The sequence below is a fragment of the Rhinolophus sinicus genome, linkage group LG01, assembly GCF_036562045.2.
Source record: "Rhinolophus sinicus isolate RSC01 linkage group LG01, ASM3656204v1, whole genome shotgun sequence".
Classification (NCBI taxonomy): Eukaryota; Metazoa; Chordata; class Mammalia; order Chiroptera; family Rhinolophidae; genus Rhinolophus; species Rhinolophus sinicus.
In genome coordinates, this window is record NC_133751.1 from 78,795,088 (window position 1) to 78,813,538 (window position 18,451).

General features: G+C 36.4%; 1 protein-coding gene across 39 annotated transcripts in view; it reads left to right on the plus strand.

Annotated features, from left to right (window-relative positions):
* Positions 1–18,451, plus strand: part of ABI3BP (ABI family member 3 binding protein) — a 259,027-nt gene that overhangs the window by 158,564 nt on the left and 82,012 nt on the right. For 23 of the 39 annotated variants that reach the window (XM_074332649.1, XM_074332659.1, XM_074332661.1 and 20 more), the window contains 14 exons: positions 18–92; positions 3,613–3,654; positions 4,479–4,526; positions 5,202–5,282; positions 5,725–5,772; positions 8,629–8,688; positions 9,510–9,617; positions 11,004–11,036; positions 11,823–11,903; positions 13,375–13,434; positions 13,701–13,784; positions 14,979–15,037; positions 17,145–17,223; positions 18,036–18,119. In XM_074332649.1, coding sequence (XP_074188750.1) covers positions 18–92; positions 3,613–3,654; positions 4,479–4,526; positions 5,202–5,282; positions 5,725–5,772; positions 8,629–8,688; positions 9,510–9,617; positions 11,004–11,036; positions 11,823–11,903; positions 13,375–13,434; positions 13,701–13,784; positions 14,979–15,037; positions 17,145–17,223; positions 18,036–18,119 — 942 coding nt within the window. Of the gene's footprint in view, positions 1–17; positions 93–3,612; positions 3,655–4,478; positions 4,527–5,201; positions 5,283–5,724; positions 5,773–8,628; positions 8,689–9,509; positions 9,618–11,003; positions 11,037–11,822; positions 11,904–13,374; positions 13,435–13,700; positions 13,785–14,978; positions 15,039–17,144; positions 17,224–18,035; positions 18,120–18,451 lie in introns of all 39 variants that reach the window. The other 16 variants (XM_074332670.1, XM_019756510.2, XM_074332735.1 and 13 more) reach the window with 11 other exon arrangements.

An 18,451-nucleotide genomic window follows, 5' to 3' on the forward strand; every position in this document is an offset into this window, starting at 1 on the left:
TTTCTTTATTTTTCCAGCTCCCAGTAAAACACAATTTATTTCTTTGAAACCAAAAGTCTCTCTCAGCCCAGAAGAGACACCCATCAAACCTGGTAATTACCCTGAACTTTTTAAAACTATTCCAAGAGTAGGGTTGAAATATTGTTTTCTGCCATTCTTTGGAGCAAGAACTTCTGATTTGTATTTTGATATATGACACATTTTGCTATGAGAAGTACAAAAATGTGATGAAATGACCTCATTATAACCAGCCCCTCCGATGTTATCGCAGCATTGCTCTGAGCTGTGTGGAGGCTCATTATGTTCATGACTATCACAGAGAAAACACAAAAATAGAATGATGTGAATGACTGAGGACTCCCTCGTTTAGGACTAGGAAATAGTTTCCAGTACCAAAGTTGGCTAGAATTCTGGTCACACCAAACAATCTCCTTTCAGCTGGAAAGGGAAGTAGGGTTTCCATCCATGAAGAACTCTGCCTTATTTGGAGCGCCTTCACTTCTCAGGCTGTTAAGACTAGAGATGGTTGTATCTTCCTGATGCTCCATAACTTCTTTCTGAATTGGGGATGATTTCTGAACACTGATTTCTGTTTACTTCTTAGGAGTTATTAGTGGCGTTTTGCAGAAGACAAGAAGGCTCTTTTGCAGGGAGAGGTTATTCTGTGTATAATTAAAAACAGACAATTCCTTGCCTAAGGATTGCGGGATATAGTGAATGACCAAATCTTTGTGTTTTCTATCCAGAATCTATACAGCAGTGTAAATGTTGACTTACAAGGTTGTATACAGGACCTTTATCACTATTTGTCCTTTTCATCTAAGTTCTAAACCCTTAGCTCTGGGAAGAATATGTTTCTCACTATAATGTTCAATTGATTTTTTATTGATGCATGTTTACAAAGTAGGATTATTAAAGCAAGAAATTTTCTGCTTAAGTAGATATGATTTATTTTTTACAATGAAATAGGTTGGGAAGAAAAATGTAACTGCTTAGAAAAACAATTCTCATGACTCCCTTTAAAGAGGAAGTGAGATTTCCAGGTGTTGGTATCAGACTGATGGAAATTAAGAATTAGGCAAAGGGAATGTAGTTGACACTTACCATGGCTGAGGTCTCCATGTCAGAGAAATGGAGGGAAGTATTCTTACTCAGAGAGGCCATCTAGAGAAAGAAGCATAGTCAATAAAATTCAAGAGCCCTAGAAATTTAAAATCAATGTTGACAGTGAACTATATGGCTTTATTTTAAAATCATGCTTGGAGGACTAAGGTAGTAACTATTATATTTATGCTGTATTTTGAATACAGGGCTATTGCCAAGCAGATTGAGAAATATTACTGTATGTTTGGGTCACTGGATTTAAATAAATATTTCTCCAATCTAATTATTTCTATTACAAGATAAAATTTGGAACATCAAAAAATGTCTCCAAATATTAATTACAATTTACTCAAGGTAAGTTGCATTATTAATTTCAGCAGTTTCTGAAAAAGTTTCTGAGAGGAAATTCATTAATGCAAATAAGAGTGGGAGGGTGTGTTATTATTCTAAGGTGTTTGAGCAAAGAGACTTCTTAATTTGACATTTCCTTTTAAAGTGTAGAAAATTTTTTGGAGTTATTTTCCAAATAATTATTTAAGTGTAGAAAATTAATGAGTTTATGTTCCTTTGATTTCTACCTTCTAATGACCTAAGAATATCCACACTTTTTCCCATAACAGCAAATATGACCACTTCAGAATCTGCACCTAAATTTATGCCAGCTCAAATTGATATTGAGTGGGCTGAGGCAACAAAGAGTAATGACTAGATCTCTGCAAACCATTGCCCTAGTTTTAGCTTTTTAAAATTTATTTATTTTTATTTTTGGGCAGGCCACCATTATAGCTCTGCTGAAGATTTCTGTTTCTAGCCAAGGTTCAGGAGAGCAAATAAACCACCAAAAGCTTTTTGATTTGAGTGATTCATTGCCTTTCCCAGTCCTCTCCTGACACTCTCCTTTTTTTCCATTTCACGTTCCATGCAGGCTGATTTCCTTTGGTTTTCCTTTGTGGTTAAACTAACAAGTAAAAACCTACATTGGTTTTGGCTTGTTTTATAAGCAGAATCCAGTGCTTTCTTGAAAATCCCAGCCATCTACCATGTCTCTACTTGTCCGCTTCATCCAGTAGGAATTGTTTCCTTCATAGTTAATCTTTAAGATTATAATGACATTTGGGTCGTCAAGCTTTTAATGGACTAAAAAAAGGGAGAGACTTCCAATTACAGGTGTTTGTTTTACACAGTTCTCTGACATGGTAGATGGAATTATAAATTGTTCTCAGCGCTAACCACAAATCCATGAGTGAGTTGTATTTTTCTTTGTTTTGTGCTGAGGTGAGTGATGTAGTTATTTGCATGCCACTCAGCGTTTTTATGGAACAGTTTTATGCCTTTATCCATAACACCTTAAGATTGTCAAATAGAGGAAGTCTTGTTAAAGCTGTATTTGCTTTTAATAAACAAGGACTTTAATATTTTTATATGCAGGAGAATTGGAAGCTTAATTGACAGTGGTCTATACCTATGTGGTCTCAGTCTGTCAGGAACTCAAAAATGCAGATATTTCTTTATAAAACTCAAAAGGCAACATTCTTTAATCCTTTTAAGGCTAAAAGATGCTACGAGTAGCAAATTTTACTTACTTTTTTTACACTTTTAGAAGGCAACTTTGTAGAAATTAAAACATGAATTAAAACTTCGAAGTTTCAAAAGAATTTTTGTTGTTTGCTATTTTCAGATATGGATGCTCTTTGATACTTACTACATTTAATGTATTGATACTTACTACTTATTTTCCCTTTCTCCTATGGAATCTGAGACATTCAGACATCTCTCCCTCGCTCTCTTGCTTTCTCACTCTCCCTCTGCCAATTTGAATGACATTGGAAGGTGTGTTATCTCTCAGAGTACTTAAATAATATTGTTATTTAATTTATTCAGGACTTCATGGAATCTGAGACTACAGTTTGACTTATCTTATTTACTAACCAAAATGGACTAAATTTCATATGCAAACCAATGTGTTCACCAGCCATAGGAGCTAGTAAATACGGAGGACAGCATATGAACACTTACGGCCTCTTTTAGATCAAAAATTCAATTCCTATTTTTCATAAAAGAATATCATATCCAGCCAGGCTGAAGATCATCCAACACGACCAGAGCTCAGACACAGTTACAGGTCTGATGGGTCTATCGCCTGTTCCCACTTCTTTGGATGAACCTGACCGTGGGGCCTGAAAACAAAATGGCAGGTGGACAAGGACACTCCAATCCTCAGCGAGCCTGCCCTGACCTCCCTTTAAAGTATTGTCTCCTCAGGCACTCAGAGCAGTTTGAGTAGCGTGGAAAAGAGCTAAAAATCTACAACAAAAATTAGAAATCTCAATTCTTACTTTTACTGTGGTTTGTAGCGAAGACGTGGGGTGTGGAGCTTTTCTGTCATTAAGCCATGAGAACCTGATTGTTCACCAAAGAGAGGACACCTTTTATGCTAAAGAACATTTAATTTCTGTCTTAGATGGAGCTCTTCAGCATTGCCTGTGCTAACACTTGCTTTTATTGCAGCCCCAGAACCTCAGACTCTGCCGCCATCACAATCAACAATAGGTAACGGAGTTTCCTTTACTGGGTGAAAAAGAATTATCTTTCACACTCTTTATCTTCAACTTTGTTCTGAACTTTGGCTTTTTAAAAATGTATTTCTTAATTGCCCTTCACATCTTTCTTTTAGCCATTTTTGCTGGAAGATAAACATTCTGCCTGTGTTTGACTATGTAGAGTTTCGGAGACGGCCAGGAAAACCGTACTGATTTTGACTTAACACATTCTTTATTGTCCCTCCTTATATTAGAGGAACGTGTCCTGACCTTCTTTTAACCTGGTAATTTCCAGTGAAGGATCGTGGCTTTCCTAGAACATATTTGTACTTTCACTTTTGGAGGTGTTTTTCTTACTTTCATAACTCTAGCATTTGTAGAGTTTCTCGAAAAACATTATGGTCTCTCCTGATCTAAATATCCTGATGTGTCACTAGGAAATTCATTAAAAGAGAGAAAGAGAAAAACTAACCCCAATCTTTATAGCATCTTTTTCTTCAAGAGAGCAAAATATGTGTTCTGCTGGTGACATCTTAGCCAATTACCAATATTTTCCTTCATAACTTGAACTGTTAGTTATTTTATTGCATTCACATCTTCCAAATGAGAAGCATACCTTTCCATTTCTCTTTCCAAATTTAACTGACTGGCTACATTTTTGTTCATTTTGCCTAAAAACACAGGAATCTACTTAAATAAAAAAGGAATTTCTTATGTGGATAAAAGTTTCACCATTTATATTTGTTCAACTTAGTAATTAAAAATTAAGCACTTTTCATATTTAAATAGATTTTTCCTTTGATTTTGATTCCTTCTTGATGATTTTTCATGCAGTCGTAGAACCTGGAACACTGGGAACCAAACCTTCAACAACAACATTAGGTAATGCAGTTATTGAGTGAATGACCTTTGTTTCCTCTTTACCTGACTGCTGGTATCTTGATTAACAGGCTTACATTAATGGAGTAATTCATTAATGTCCATTTGTGTGTGTGTGTGTGTGTGTGTGTGTGTATTCTCTGTTCTTCCAGAGAAAAACTTTAAATCCTATAATTTTATAAACTATGTCTTGTTTTTTAAAAAGTTGTCATCCCTGAAGTAATTTCTGAATTCAAAGCCTTTTAATACATCTCATTGATTTGCATATTTTTTAAACACTAAGTGAAAAACTTTTGCTTTCATATCTTAGGCCAAATAAATTTTAATTTTCACCTCTAGTGGCTTTTTAAAAGTAATTGTTTTCATGTTCCTATTGAACATGCACCTTCAAAATTTTTATGAGACTCTCTTCTCTAAGCTATACAGAGTTCTGGGTTTTCCATCTCAAAATGGAAGAATGGGGATCTTTGGAAAATAATTATTTATAAATCTTTGACAAAAAAAAATATTGAAGTCCTTACTTCACCAGATAAACAATGATAGAAAGTTGCAAATCAGAAGGGTATATGGCCAAAATAAATGAAATGGCTTAAATATGCTTCTAAGGTACATGTGGTATTGATTGTCAGTTTGTCATGCTACCACTTCTGTATTAACTAGCTAATTTTCTTTCTTCAGCTCCACCAAAGACCAAACGACCAGGTCGTCGCCCCCGCCCTAAAACCTCACCTAGTCCAGATGTGCCCAAGTCCAAACCTGGTAAATGTGATGTTCAGGGTTCCAATTAACATAGAAAGTGGAATGTGATAGCTTCTGATATAGTAGCTACCTACTACCTAAATAACTGGACTTTAGGAATCAATATAGTTGATTTTTATATTTAAATATTTAAGCCTCTATACTTTCTATATTCATGTTATATGAATATATATTTATAATTTTATTTGCAGGTATACACAGCAGTGAGCTGACCCACTAACTGGGTTATTAAAGTAGGGCACCCCAAAAAGTCTTACGTAGGATGCATATTCATAGCAGATGAGTTGTAGGAGAGCAACAGGGAGAAGAAGGGTAAATGGGAAAAATAAAAGGGAAAATCACATTTACAAAACTCAGTTAAAGGAAAGATTGAGGAGTAATATTTTCTTTCTCAAGATGCTGCTTCTTGATAATAGTTTTTTTTGGTTTTTTGCTTCTATAGCTCTGGAACCTGCTACAGTCCAGCCGGAGCTTTTGGTACCCACAATCGGTAATTCTACTCTCCTCCAAATGCTTTCACGTTGTGACTTTTGCTCCACCCAGGCATGATTACACTTCTACCATACCACCACAGTTTCATTCCATGCTTCCATTCTCATTTCCTATCTGGGTCTGAAGAGCCTAAAGATAAGAGACTTCTAGAAGAATCTGTGCTTATTTAAGGAAGGTCTGTGGTCTTGGACACACTTCCTGGTTCTCCACAAACCCTCTGTCTTTTCCATCACATGTGTCTTCATGTTGAGAAAACCATCTACTCTTTTGCAGACAGGGACTTCTGTGATCATCCCAGACTTGACAAATGGCAAAATTTTATTCCAGTGCCATGATTATCATTTCATCGCTTTACTCATTCACTTGTACGACTTTCTTCCTTTTAAAAAAACTGCATGAAATAATGGCTTCTTCAGCTTTACTGTTTCTTTGAAGAATATTTTTGAGTGTATCTTGATACTTAGAAGTGCAAATACTGTTCTTTAGCTTGAGGATCCAATATAAAAACAAATAGGATGGTCTTTGAATTTGAGAACAGTAAAAGTCATAAGCTGGTTTTACTAGTTTTAGTACTAATGCTGTTTGATTATAATTATTTCATTATAAGCTCTCAGCATTCACAATAAATCGATCACTGCTTTACTTTAGAAAATTCCAGAAACCAGTAGCCACGTAACATGATAATTTCAAGTGTTATGGATTATTTTTCAGGTCTCCTACTAAGCAAGTTTCAAATTTCTGCCTTACTATTTTTATACTGAAAAAAATTATCAGTTAAGAACTAGAACTATTGTACTTGTCACTTTTAAAATTACTCATGTAGCTTTATTATAGTTCTCATTCGTTTTGCTCAAAGACACATTTTGAGCATTTCCTGAAGATTTTTCCTTTTGGAAAAATAAGTAGAAATGGACATATTTTCCACTCTTTCCATACCCCAGGAGTTAATTTTGTTGTATGAGTATATTCACTGAATTTATATAACAGCTTTATTATGATAAGTATCCTTAATTCTGACAGTTACAGCCATGACCATTATGCTAATTTTCATACCTTTTTCTTTAGCATCAAAACCACCCAAAAGACTTAAAACCACACATAGACTAAATGAACCTCAAATCCAGCCTGGTACTCGCTACTTTAAGTCCCTTGGTCTATGACTAGGAAACCATGTGTAAGTAACATTAAGCTTGACATTCACAGCTCTGCTGTGACACTAATTATAGCACCTATTTTTCTTCAGATTCAAAACCACCAAAACAATTACTTCCTAAACCTCAGTAAAACCACATATGCCACCAACTAAATCCCGTAAACATAATTTCCAGTGCTTTAGTTTAAGAAGATTTTTCTTCGAAATTGTTGTTATAATTTGTTATATCATATAAAGCACAGAAATCCAATTACCATGATTTTGTTCATTGTCTTCTCAAAGTAGTCACACTGATGTTTTAAGTGTTGAATGAACAAATCAAGGTGTGGAAAATTAGTACATTTTACATCTGTTAGTCTGACAGATTTCATTTTCTTAAAGATTTTTTAGGCTTTGTTTTCTGAATTAGGGTTTGTAATGAGTAGAAGCCTGGTTTTTCTCTATCTGGAACATTTTTGAAAATGATTTTAACTGCCACCACTAGGCAGCACTCAGGAGGCTAACATTGTTCTTTATAAGCACACAATCAGAGATTGACACCCTCTAAAATACCTCATTGGCATTTCAAACTAACTATTTATTGAGTGATTTCCTACCAAATAAGACGATCTTTACATAACAGTTCTGAAAATTTAACTATTTTGCAACTGAAATTTTCTCCTAAGATTCCAGTTACTCTAAAGTTCTAATTTACAAAGAGAGCACCTTTGATGATAAATAAGCCTATCAAGAAGGAAATTTATACCAATTCAGAATAAACCAGGTTCTGTATCCTGTGAATTAAGCATCAGTGAGCTCCTAAAAGTTTAGACTTCTTGTTTTTATTATTTATATCTGTTTATTTTTTATGGTGCTGTCTTTGAGCCCATTATATTTGAGACTGAAGCTCCTTCCATAACATAGGCAATGATGGATGTCTTCCTTTTTGATTAATGTTTCTCTCAGTTTGCTCCTCTCATCTCACCACCAGCATTCCTCAAAACAAATAATAATGATGGAAAAAGCCTTTCAAGTACTAACAAAGCTTCATAATAATTTTTCAGACTAATTTATTTATTTATTTATTTTTTATTGGGGAACAGTGTTTTTTCCAGGGCCCATCAGCTCCAAGTCATTGCTTTTCAATCTAGTTGTGGAGGGTGCAGCTCAGCTCCAAATCCAGTTGCCGTTTTCAGTCTCAGTTGCAGGGGGCACAGCCCACTATCCCATGCTGGGAATTGAACCGGCAACCTTGTTGTTGGGAGCCTGCGCTCTAACCAACTGAGCCATCTGGCCGCCCCTTTGGCAGTTCAGCTGCAGCTCGTTGTCTTCAATCTAGTTGTGGAGGGCGCAACTCCCTGGCCGATGTGAGAATCAAACCGGCAACCCTATTGTTCAGAGCTCGCGCTCTAACCAACTGAGCCATCTGGCTGCCCCAGAGTAATTTAAAATACATATCAGGCAGCTAAGAAAATTTTTTGGAGCCAAGCTTCCAATATAGTTGAAATCAGATAATTCAACACAGAAAAAAAAAGCTTTTCATTGGCCTCATAGGGATATGGAGTGCAAAGGGTATGGCTATTTTGTGAGATAAATGGATACTAGAGTGCAGTTATTACAGAATAAATACTATTTTTCTAGAGTTCGAAAGTGCTTTTGTAACATTTTCATGATAGTTTTTTCTTTTCCTATGTTTCTGCTTGTTGTATTGCTTTTGGTCAGTTCCTGCCACAGATATTGAACCTGTAATTCTAAGAACTGAGGCTCCCCAGGCGACATTAGGTAACGACCTTTTATGTCTTTAAACAAGTGCGTTTTCTGCTCATTGTCCAGTCTACTCCATTACTATCTTGGTCAAAGGCTTTTCTCTTTCCTAAGATTTTCTCATCATCCTCTCGTCACTTAACTAAATTCTTCACTTTGAATGTATTGAAGATGTCTAAAACAATTTAGTTGGTTATAATATAAGCCTACTTGCAGCTAGTGTAGAGCATCTGGCTCCCATACTATCCAGCTTTATTGATGCTTTACAGAGCCTGTGGTTCTGCTCCGTGCTGCGGGGTAAAACGGAATTTCAAATACAATTAGGAGCATCTGCCCCATAACCATCATTTATAATTCTCTGGGCATCAATAGAAAGTCGTTTTGAGATATGCAGGGTATTTTTATTGTCTACCAAGGATTTTAAGAAATGAACTGTGCTTATCCTAATAATGTTTAGTGGGATGTATGCCTAAGTGAAGTAATTTCTAAGTACAATCTCCCCAAAGCAGGTGAGCTTGGGTCCATCTGTAATGTGACATGGACATGCTGTGCTTCTGACTTCCTTTGGGTCAGAATCATCTTTGAAACTCTGACACCAGCAATATTAATAATAATGTTTTTCAGATTATTCAAATAATGTTATATAGTCTTTCTCGAACTGTTATTATACCCCCAAAAAATATTTTTTGCGTATAGATGACAAAAGTTCAAATGGAAGAGATAAATTTCTCAAGACTCAAGAAAATCTAGCAAAATTTTAGAAAACCTAGAGCCATATGTAATCTTTTTGTTTAGTTTCTGGAGTCATAAGATGGCATTAACCAGTTTCCTTTCTTCAGCTTCAAAAACATCACAGCGACCAAGAACACGTCGTCCACGTCCCAAACGTCCAAAACATCCCAAACATAAACCCACGCCAAGCCCCGAGGCACCTCAGACCGAACTAGGTAAATATGGGGTGCCTGTGGAACCCTGTCGGATGTGATACTGGGGTGGCAATTTAACTTGCCACCTAATAACCCCTGTGACACTTGAGGGTGAAGACACAAGTCACAAGTGCTCTAATCAATACCTGTGACTTCCTCATGCAGTTTAGTATCTTCTTGGTACCTGTGTTTTTATTTCCTTCTCTGACTATTGAATTACATTTTTCTCTTTGATTCTGGCTCAGCAGAACCTTATCTAGTTGAATATCTAACTAGCATACTTAGATCACTTTAGTCACACATTTTATTAAGTGCCACATTAGTATCTGTGAGGAATAGTTTAGAAATAACAAATGACTTAGCCTGATTGAAGAAGGAAGCTGTTCCTGTGTGAAACTATTCATAAATAGGTATAAAGAAATATGGGCCAAAGCAACATATTTGTTGAGTTTTGCCTACTGTTAGACACACAGTTAATTCTTAGAGAAATAAAAGATCAATGGGCTGATAAGTGTAATATGAACTTTGAAATTTGTAGTGTTTGTAGATTTGTTGGAGAGATGGGCAGGAATTGCATAAACAGGCAGGAAGGTGCCATATGTATGGGCGATGGCAGAAGGATAAGGATTAGAAGTGCAACCTGATTGTAAGAAAGGAGAAAAGCAGTGTTCATTTAGCTGGAGTTCAAATTTTCAGTCAGCTGTGTTACTATTAGATGGGTCCATGAAGATGACTTTCAATGCCCGACCTAAGTGATTGGGTTTGAGCAAATTGACTAGAGCATAGCTTCCTATCCTCCCAGCATCAGGCCTTCTTTGTCCTGATAACAACAACAACAAAAAATACACTGACGAGTTTCTCAGATTAAAGAACCCTCTGTATCTTGCTCTTTTATACGCCTTTGTTAGGACGGAGCTCTTGGTCTTTTTCCAAAGTGGACTCTCAACAAAAAAGAGCATTGTCAATTTTGGTTATTCATGACGGTATCTTCTTAAGTATTTCAACTATTACATCTATTGTAACCTAGGGCTTTGTTTTCCAATATATAGCATCATAAACTATATTTTTCTCATATATAGTTTCTTTCACATTCTTTTCTCATAATTGTTAGCCATAATGTTGTTAGACAGATGCTTAAAGATTGTTCTAAGCAAGATTTTCTATTGTATTATCAGATAATACCAAAACAAGCAAAACTTACTGCTAGCCATGTGGAAATACTAAGGATATAACCATTTCATGAGAACAAATGTCTTTGTACTATCACCTCAGAACTTTAAAAATTTTGCTTTTTGGCTGTAGAATCAGTGCTATACTGGTAAAGTTCATTTTCAGGATAGTGTGGTGACTTTTCAAATGTGTTTAACATTTCTCATTTTAATTACTTTTGATCATTTCTTGCTACAGACGTTGAACCTATTACTCCTGGGACATCTTTAGGTAATGATTCTTTATGTCCTTCAGAAAGTGCTTTTTTTTATTCATTGTCAACTTATCTATGGTGCTATGTAGATGATGATGTCATAATTTGTTATCCTATTACAGTATTCATCTTAAAATATAAAAGGCTTTCTTTCTAATACAAATATATCTGGACTTAATTCAAGAATCTGTTCCATATCCCAGCTTGAAATTGCATCACCTTGAGCTGAGTCCCTGTTTAAACAGTACTGTTTGTTAGAGCTGAGGTCCAAATTTGATTATGTATCCCTTACTTAGACCACCAATACCGTATCAATTATGAGACCATGAAGTTTCATTAAGCATCTCACGTTCTATATTTCAAGTTCTACATAACTTTTTTTACTTTATTGATGTTTCAGCGAATTTTGTATACTATATTTTAGGAAATAACCAAGTGGAAATTATTTGCTCAAGCCTAGTCATTTTAAATTGTAAGTGAATATTATAGGGTGGTTTGAACTTCCCTCACATCATCATTGTTTAGCAGTGATTTGTAGCCAGTTTTGGATTAGGGACACTTTCAAGAAAGCCATAGGTTTCTCATCTTCATTTCTTCAACATAATTTTAATCTCTAGAGAACTCTTAATTATAAAAGAAAACCTATTAATATACTAAAGGAGAAAATATCAAACAAAAGTAACAAAGTTCTCACCATTCAAAGAAACTCTGACAAGTGTTAGAAACGTAGAGCCATGTTATATCATCCTATTCAGTTTATGGAGACATCAACACTATAGTAATACTAAATTTTCTTCCTTCAGCTCCAACAACAAAGAGACCCCGTCGTCTACATCCCAAATCTAAAACCACACTCCATCCGGAAGTACCTCAGACCACACTGGGTAAATACGCAGTTTCTGGCTTAAGAAATCCAAGCAGTCTACCCCAGTTGAGACCTTAAATTTTATGCAATAAATGGTATTATACATGCCCTGTATATCGCTTAAGAGTAAAAGCTACCCTGTTGCCCTGAAAATAAGACCTAGCTGGACAATTAGCTCTAATGCATCTTTTGGAGCAAAAATTAATATAAGAACCGGCATTATATTATATTTACATTACATTACATTACATTACATTACATTACATTACATTATATTATATTATATTATATTATATTATATTATATTATATTATATTAAAGACCGGGTCTTATTTTACTATAAGAAAATAAGTAAAATAAGTATATTTTACTTACAGTAAAATAAGACCCAGTCTTATATTAATTTTTATCTAATGCCAAAAGATGCATTAGAGCTGATTGTCCAGCTAGGTTTTATTTTCAGGGAAACATGGTACTAGTTAGGAGAACATGAGATGTCTGAGTATCTCATGCTGTTTGTGTGGGAATCTTCTTCATCAATGATCATTTCATTTACTTATTATTTGATTCCATTCATGTCTTAAAGATAAAGCTTGCTCAGTATTGAGCCTACAGAATCAATTTAAATCGGCTACTTTTATTAATCCCTTCTGAATCTCCATAACCACATTAGCAGCTGTGAGATACATCAGAAGTAGGAAGTATGTGTTATTTCCCAATTGGATTGTACTATAGTTGTAAACTGTCTCTGCATAAACAAATAGAAAATAGCATACAGAAGCATGTTTATACGAATATAAAGTAAGTTCTCAAATGGTACAAATGATATATGCCAGGAGTATGGTAAATATTTGGAGCAGGAAAACATCCAGGATAATTCAAAAGAAAGCAATACAGAATTTGGACGAGGGGAGAGATGAGGGAACCAAAGGCTGACAAACAGGGAATGTGTTGAAGGCGGCATCCCAGACAGAGGATGACTTGTTGATGCTCTCTTGTTAACTGGGCTCATAGGATGAATTAAAAGGGAGTCTGGGATGTCTACTCAGGAGCTTAAATTGGAACCAGTGGGCTCCAGTGATTCTTTTCTGCACCAGCACATCCTTTCTCTTCTCTTAGAACTGAAGATGCCTAGTCTGATATGATACCACAAACTGAGAGGTTGTTCCTCACCTTACTGTATTAACTGCCCCTGTTTTCTCTAAGGACTTAGTCTCTTAGTGAGTGTAGTCTCAGCTTCCTTTGGCTATCTGTTGTATGTGTGGTAGGTAGACCCTAGGGTGTCGCCCTACTCCCTATTCCCCTCCATCTCCCACCCCCATAATTTCTGCCTTTTGGTGTTAAAGCCTTTGTGTAATCCATCTTTTCCCTCCCCTTTTACCCTCTTCCTTAGAAGCATTAGAAACCTTATTTTTACTGACAGGATGAATTTTCTGACATTTCATGCATTCACAAAAATCTCTTTGGTTTCTTTTATTACTTTTGATCAGTTCCTGCCACAGTCTTTGAACCAGTTATTCTTAGAACCGACGCTCCAGGGAAGACACTAGGTAATGACACATTATGTTCGTCAGCATCTGCTTTTTCTGCCCATTTCAAACCCATTTCATCACCGTCATAACCACAGCTTCTCCGCTTCACAGGTCTTCTGTGTCATCCTCTGTTGTCATTCAATTCAATTACTTCTTAATATGTTATTGAAGAATATTAAAACAACTCATTCATTTTTTAAGAGAGCCAAGTATAACAAGTATAATCCTCTCCACAGCTTCTGAAACTAAAAACACTCTATTAACCAGAGGTTTTCTTCCTTTAGCTCCCAAAGTGCCTGAACGAACTCGTCGTCCACGTCCCAAACCTAAAACCACACCAAGTCCTGAAGCACCTCAGACTGAACTGGGTAAATGTGTAGAGCCTGGATAAGGAATCCTGGCAGCCCAACCCAGTGGGGTCCACAGGAAGTGAGGGGACAAGTCAGTGTCAGCGGCTGCTTCCACTCCAGAGTAGGCATGAAAACATGGTTGGAGATATCTTAGGTGGCAGCCAAATTCCTTATACTTTGTAAATTGGAATCTTCTCCCTAAATATCAGTTTAATTGACTTCTTATTTGATTCTACTGATCCTTTAAATATTGACTGTGTATGGTGGACTGGAACAACTGCAGAACAAACATATATTTGGGCAAATAGGAAATTATTTCTTGGAAACTATAAAAGTTGTGTAAGTCATAGTAAGGATCTAGGGCTGGAGTGGGCAAACATTTTCTATGTAGTAAATACTTAGGGACTTTGTGGGCCATATAGTTTCTGTTGCATATTTCTCTCTTTTTATCCTTTTTTTTTTTTTTTACATCCACTTAAAACAGAAAAGAAAGATCATTCTTTGCTTTCATGGGCTGTTTGCAAACAAGCCGTGGACATGATTTGGCCTACGGGCCATAGTTTATGGAGGAAAAGAGGTAGAGAAGTACAGAAAGGAAGGACATGTGTGGAGGCCAGTCAGACAAGGCAGAGGCTTCTGTGACCAATGGATGTGGCCAGTCTTCTAAGTGTCGACCAGAGTATTTCACTGAGGTTGCTGCAGCTAATTGGGCCCATAGTTCACCAGTTCAAAGGGATTTTTGAATGTCGAACTTAGGGACTTGGATTTCATGTAAGAATCATCAGTATCCATATATGGTCAGGCGTCCCCTGAGCACTGGACAGAGTGATACCCTGCCGTACCTCAGATTGAATCAGACTGAATCTTACTTATTTTGCTCTCTTAAGTATCCCAGTGGTGAGTTTTCAGCAAGATGTGTATGGTCTACTTTGGTACATTACTTAGACTAGGATCACCAAAGGATGAGAAACTTCAGGGGAAATTCACAGGGATAGTTATCTGAGTACAAAGATAGCCTCTACCAAGTGATAAATTGGTACCCGAGTGCAAAGATACCATATCCCTCAGCTCAGAGGTTTAGTAGTGTTTGTTTTATACTCTGGGCACATTATTACTTTTGTACAACCTTTTCTGAAGAATGTTCTGAGATTATATAAGTATTTAACATCTCATCTTTTCTTTTTTTTTTTTTTTATTGTTATATTTGGTCAGTTCCTGCTATAGTCCTTCAACCAGTTACTCCTATAAAAGAGGCTCCGGGGACCAAATTTGGTAAAGTCCCTTTCTGACCTTCAGCAAGTGCTGTTTTTGCTCACCGTCAAACCCATTCCACTCTGTCACCATTCAGTTACATTCTTCACCTTATGAGTTGAACATGCATGCAACAAGTTACCTCTTGTTCCTAAGAGAGCCATGCCTAAATCTAGTTTGGGATAGCTTGCTGTGCTATAACTTATATTAAAATTTTTTCATGCCACCTCATCTTTTTGGATTAACCAGAGTTCTCTCTCTAGGTAAATTTCATATATCTATGCAAGTGCTTGCTCTTGATCTATGCTAACCAGGCTCTAATCGGTGGTGGGGGGGGGAGGTCTTTATACATTCTTTGTACATCCACCTTTTATTAATCTGCCTATTTTGTTGTTGTTGTTGTTTTGTTAACATTTGGGTAATATGATTTTAGTGTATTGTCTAACAGATAATGTGAATCAGGCCAATAAGTTTAAATAACAAGCCCAATTCTTAGGATTAATTTGACTTCCCTTTACTCACCACTTTTATTTAGAAATGACTCTTAACCTTTTTAATGCAGTCAGGGAACTTTAGGATAATGTGATAAAAATGCCAATCTTGACTCTCTGAATTCATCACTCCATTTTTATGTCAATTGTGTCCCCCTCAAATATATTCAAAAACAAAAGATACAGTAGCATAGTAGGGGCTAATTTTTCACACTAGAAAGATACATTTCCTGAAACTCAAGAAAATCTATCAAGCTTTGGAAAACTTAAAGAAGATATTTTTTAACCCTATAATTTTCAGAGCCATAAACTTCGAAGTAACTAAAAGTTATCTTTTTCAACCTCCAAAAACATCCCAATGGACATATCATTCACAAAACAAACTTAAACCCATTCCATGAGCAGATGCAGTTGATACTACACCAGATAAAAGCAGAATCCTTGATTTAAGGAGCCTGGGAACCTGTCACTAGTTGAGAATGTCAACCGACATATCCCCTAGTGAGGGAATCATGAAGAGTCCTTCTCCCTTCAGGGTTGGCAAGGAGTTCATGTTTGGAAGAGACATATTCTTTGCTCTGACTCTGAGTAGTAGGAGACAAGTTTACTTTTCAGTCTGCCGACTAGTTGAGCACAAAAACTTTTCCTGCATGAAAAGTCTAGAGAATGAGAATTTTGCAAATTCAGGATTTCTCTTGGGTACATAAATATTAAGTGTTAGACTCATTATATAAGGTCTTAAAGAAGTAAAAAATATATATTTGGCCTTTAGTAGAGCAGGGGCGAAGTCTGAGTCTTGACATCACATGAGAATTTACACAGGTGAAGCGGTAAGAGTGAACAAAGATGAAAAATAGATATGTGTAAAGGTAACCAGAGGAGGCAGAGACCCTGCTTCTTCTAAGTGTCAGTCAAAACATTTGTATTGGTGATTCTGCATTTGGATATCACCATGGGAAGTTAAGGAGGCTGATATTGTTCTCATGGGCATCAGGAATCTCTTCCTTCCATACTGGATAAAGTTTTCCATCTACTGATAGTTGACAGGAGCTAAACAGAGACCAAAAGTAATGACTGTGTTATGAGATGAAGAAGTCCCTAACTACAGTTTGGCCAAATCTGGAGAAAACAATTGAATTCCCTTTGTATTGGTTTACTAGAGCAGCCATGATAATCTAGCACAAACTGGGTGGCTTAAACAACAGTAGTCTCTTTCTTACAACTCTGCAGGCTGGCAGCCTAAGACCAAGGTGCCAGCAGGTTTAATCGCTCCTGAGGCCTTTCTCCTTGGCGTGCAGATGGCTGCCGTCTTGCTGTGTCCTCACATAGCATTTCTCTGCACAAGCGTCCCTCCTCTCCTCCCTCTTCTTATAAGGGTGGGTTAGGGCCCCACCCTGAACACCTCATTTAATCTTAATTGACTCTTCCCATCTTAACATTGGAAGTTAGGGCTTCAACATGAGTTTTAGGGAGGCACAACTCAGTCCAGAACTCCCTTCATACAGAAATTTAAAAAAAAAAAGAAAAATTATTCCTGAAGCCATAGTACACTGGCAAGGTTCATTTTGAATTGAATGTTATAGCTCATGATACTTTAAAAAAAAAAAAAAAAAAGCACTTTTATTTTATTACTTTGGTTCCTGTTACAGACCTTGAACCTGTTACAGATGTTGAACCTGTTACTTTTACAACAGAGACTTCTGGGACGACATTAGGTAATGACTGTGCCATTCGCCGAGTCCTTTTGCTGCTTATTGTATAGTCCATTCAGTCTCCATTCCCTTAGCATGGCTTTGTTTTTTTTCTTTATGAGACAGCCACTATTATCATCCATTGCCATTCAATCACTTCCTTCATCTAGGAGTAATGACGCCTCTTAAAAACAAGTGTCCAGTTGTTTTTAAGAGAGCAGGCATGAGCTTAGTTCAAAACGTTTACTTGTATGGTGCATTTGACCTTGTCACATTATCTTGTGCTTCATTGACCAGTGTTCTGTGTTTAAGCTGAGTTTAAAACAAATTGGGATCTATTTCTTATCTTGGCTGACCTACAATAATAGCTGATCTTATGTTCCTTTGCACATCTAAGTTTCTAGATTTTTAAAAAACTATTTGCATGTTATGTTGTTTCTTTGTTGGTGCTTTAAATAGCGATGTGTTTTGTTACTATTTGACAATAAGGGATTACCCAAATCGGAAAATTTAAATTACTGGATCTTCCTTGGTCTGACTAACTTCCTTACCCCTTGCACCACAGTTGAGTACTACGTCCCAATCATTTTTCCCAGTGAGAAAGTTCTATGAGTATCTGATTACAAGTGCTGCTCTTCATTACTTGAATGATATGAGTTTGCCCCCATAGTACCCTCAATGCTAAAAAGAAGACACATTGGCATAAAATGAGTAAAAATTGTAAACTACGAACAATTTCCTGGAACTTTAGGAAATCTAACGGATTTTAGAAAAACCTTTCCTTAGTATCAAGAGCCATAAGACCTAAAGTAACATAAGGCTTTTTTTTTCTTCAGCTACCAAAGCATCAAAAAGACCCCGTCGTCCACGTCCCAGACCTAAAACCACACCAAGCCCTCAAGTACCTCAGACCAAACTGGGTAAATGTGTGATTCCTTGGTGTAAGGATGAGCGCTAGTACTCTCGTGGGGACCCAACGCAGTGCCAAGCTCTTATTTTCTCTAAATGTGACATCATGAGGCATAGTCTGTCTCCTTGCCCAGATGTCAAGAATATGAGTATGTGAGATACAGTGGGTGTCCGAATACCTTATTATTTCTATGTGAGAGTCTTCTTTGATATGCATTTAGTATATTTCTTACTATTAAATTCCATTCAATTCGTAAAGCTTCTTTAGCAGAGCCAAAATATTCAGTTCAAGTAAATAAATTTTAAGTCCCTTGCATATTCCTGGACCAATATTGGCAACCAC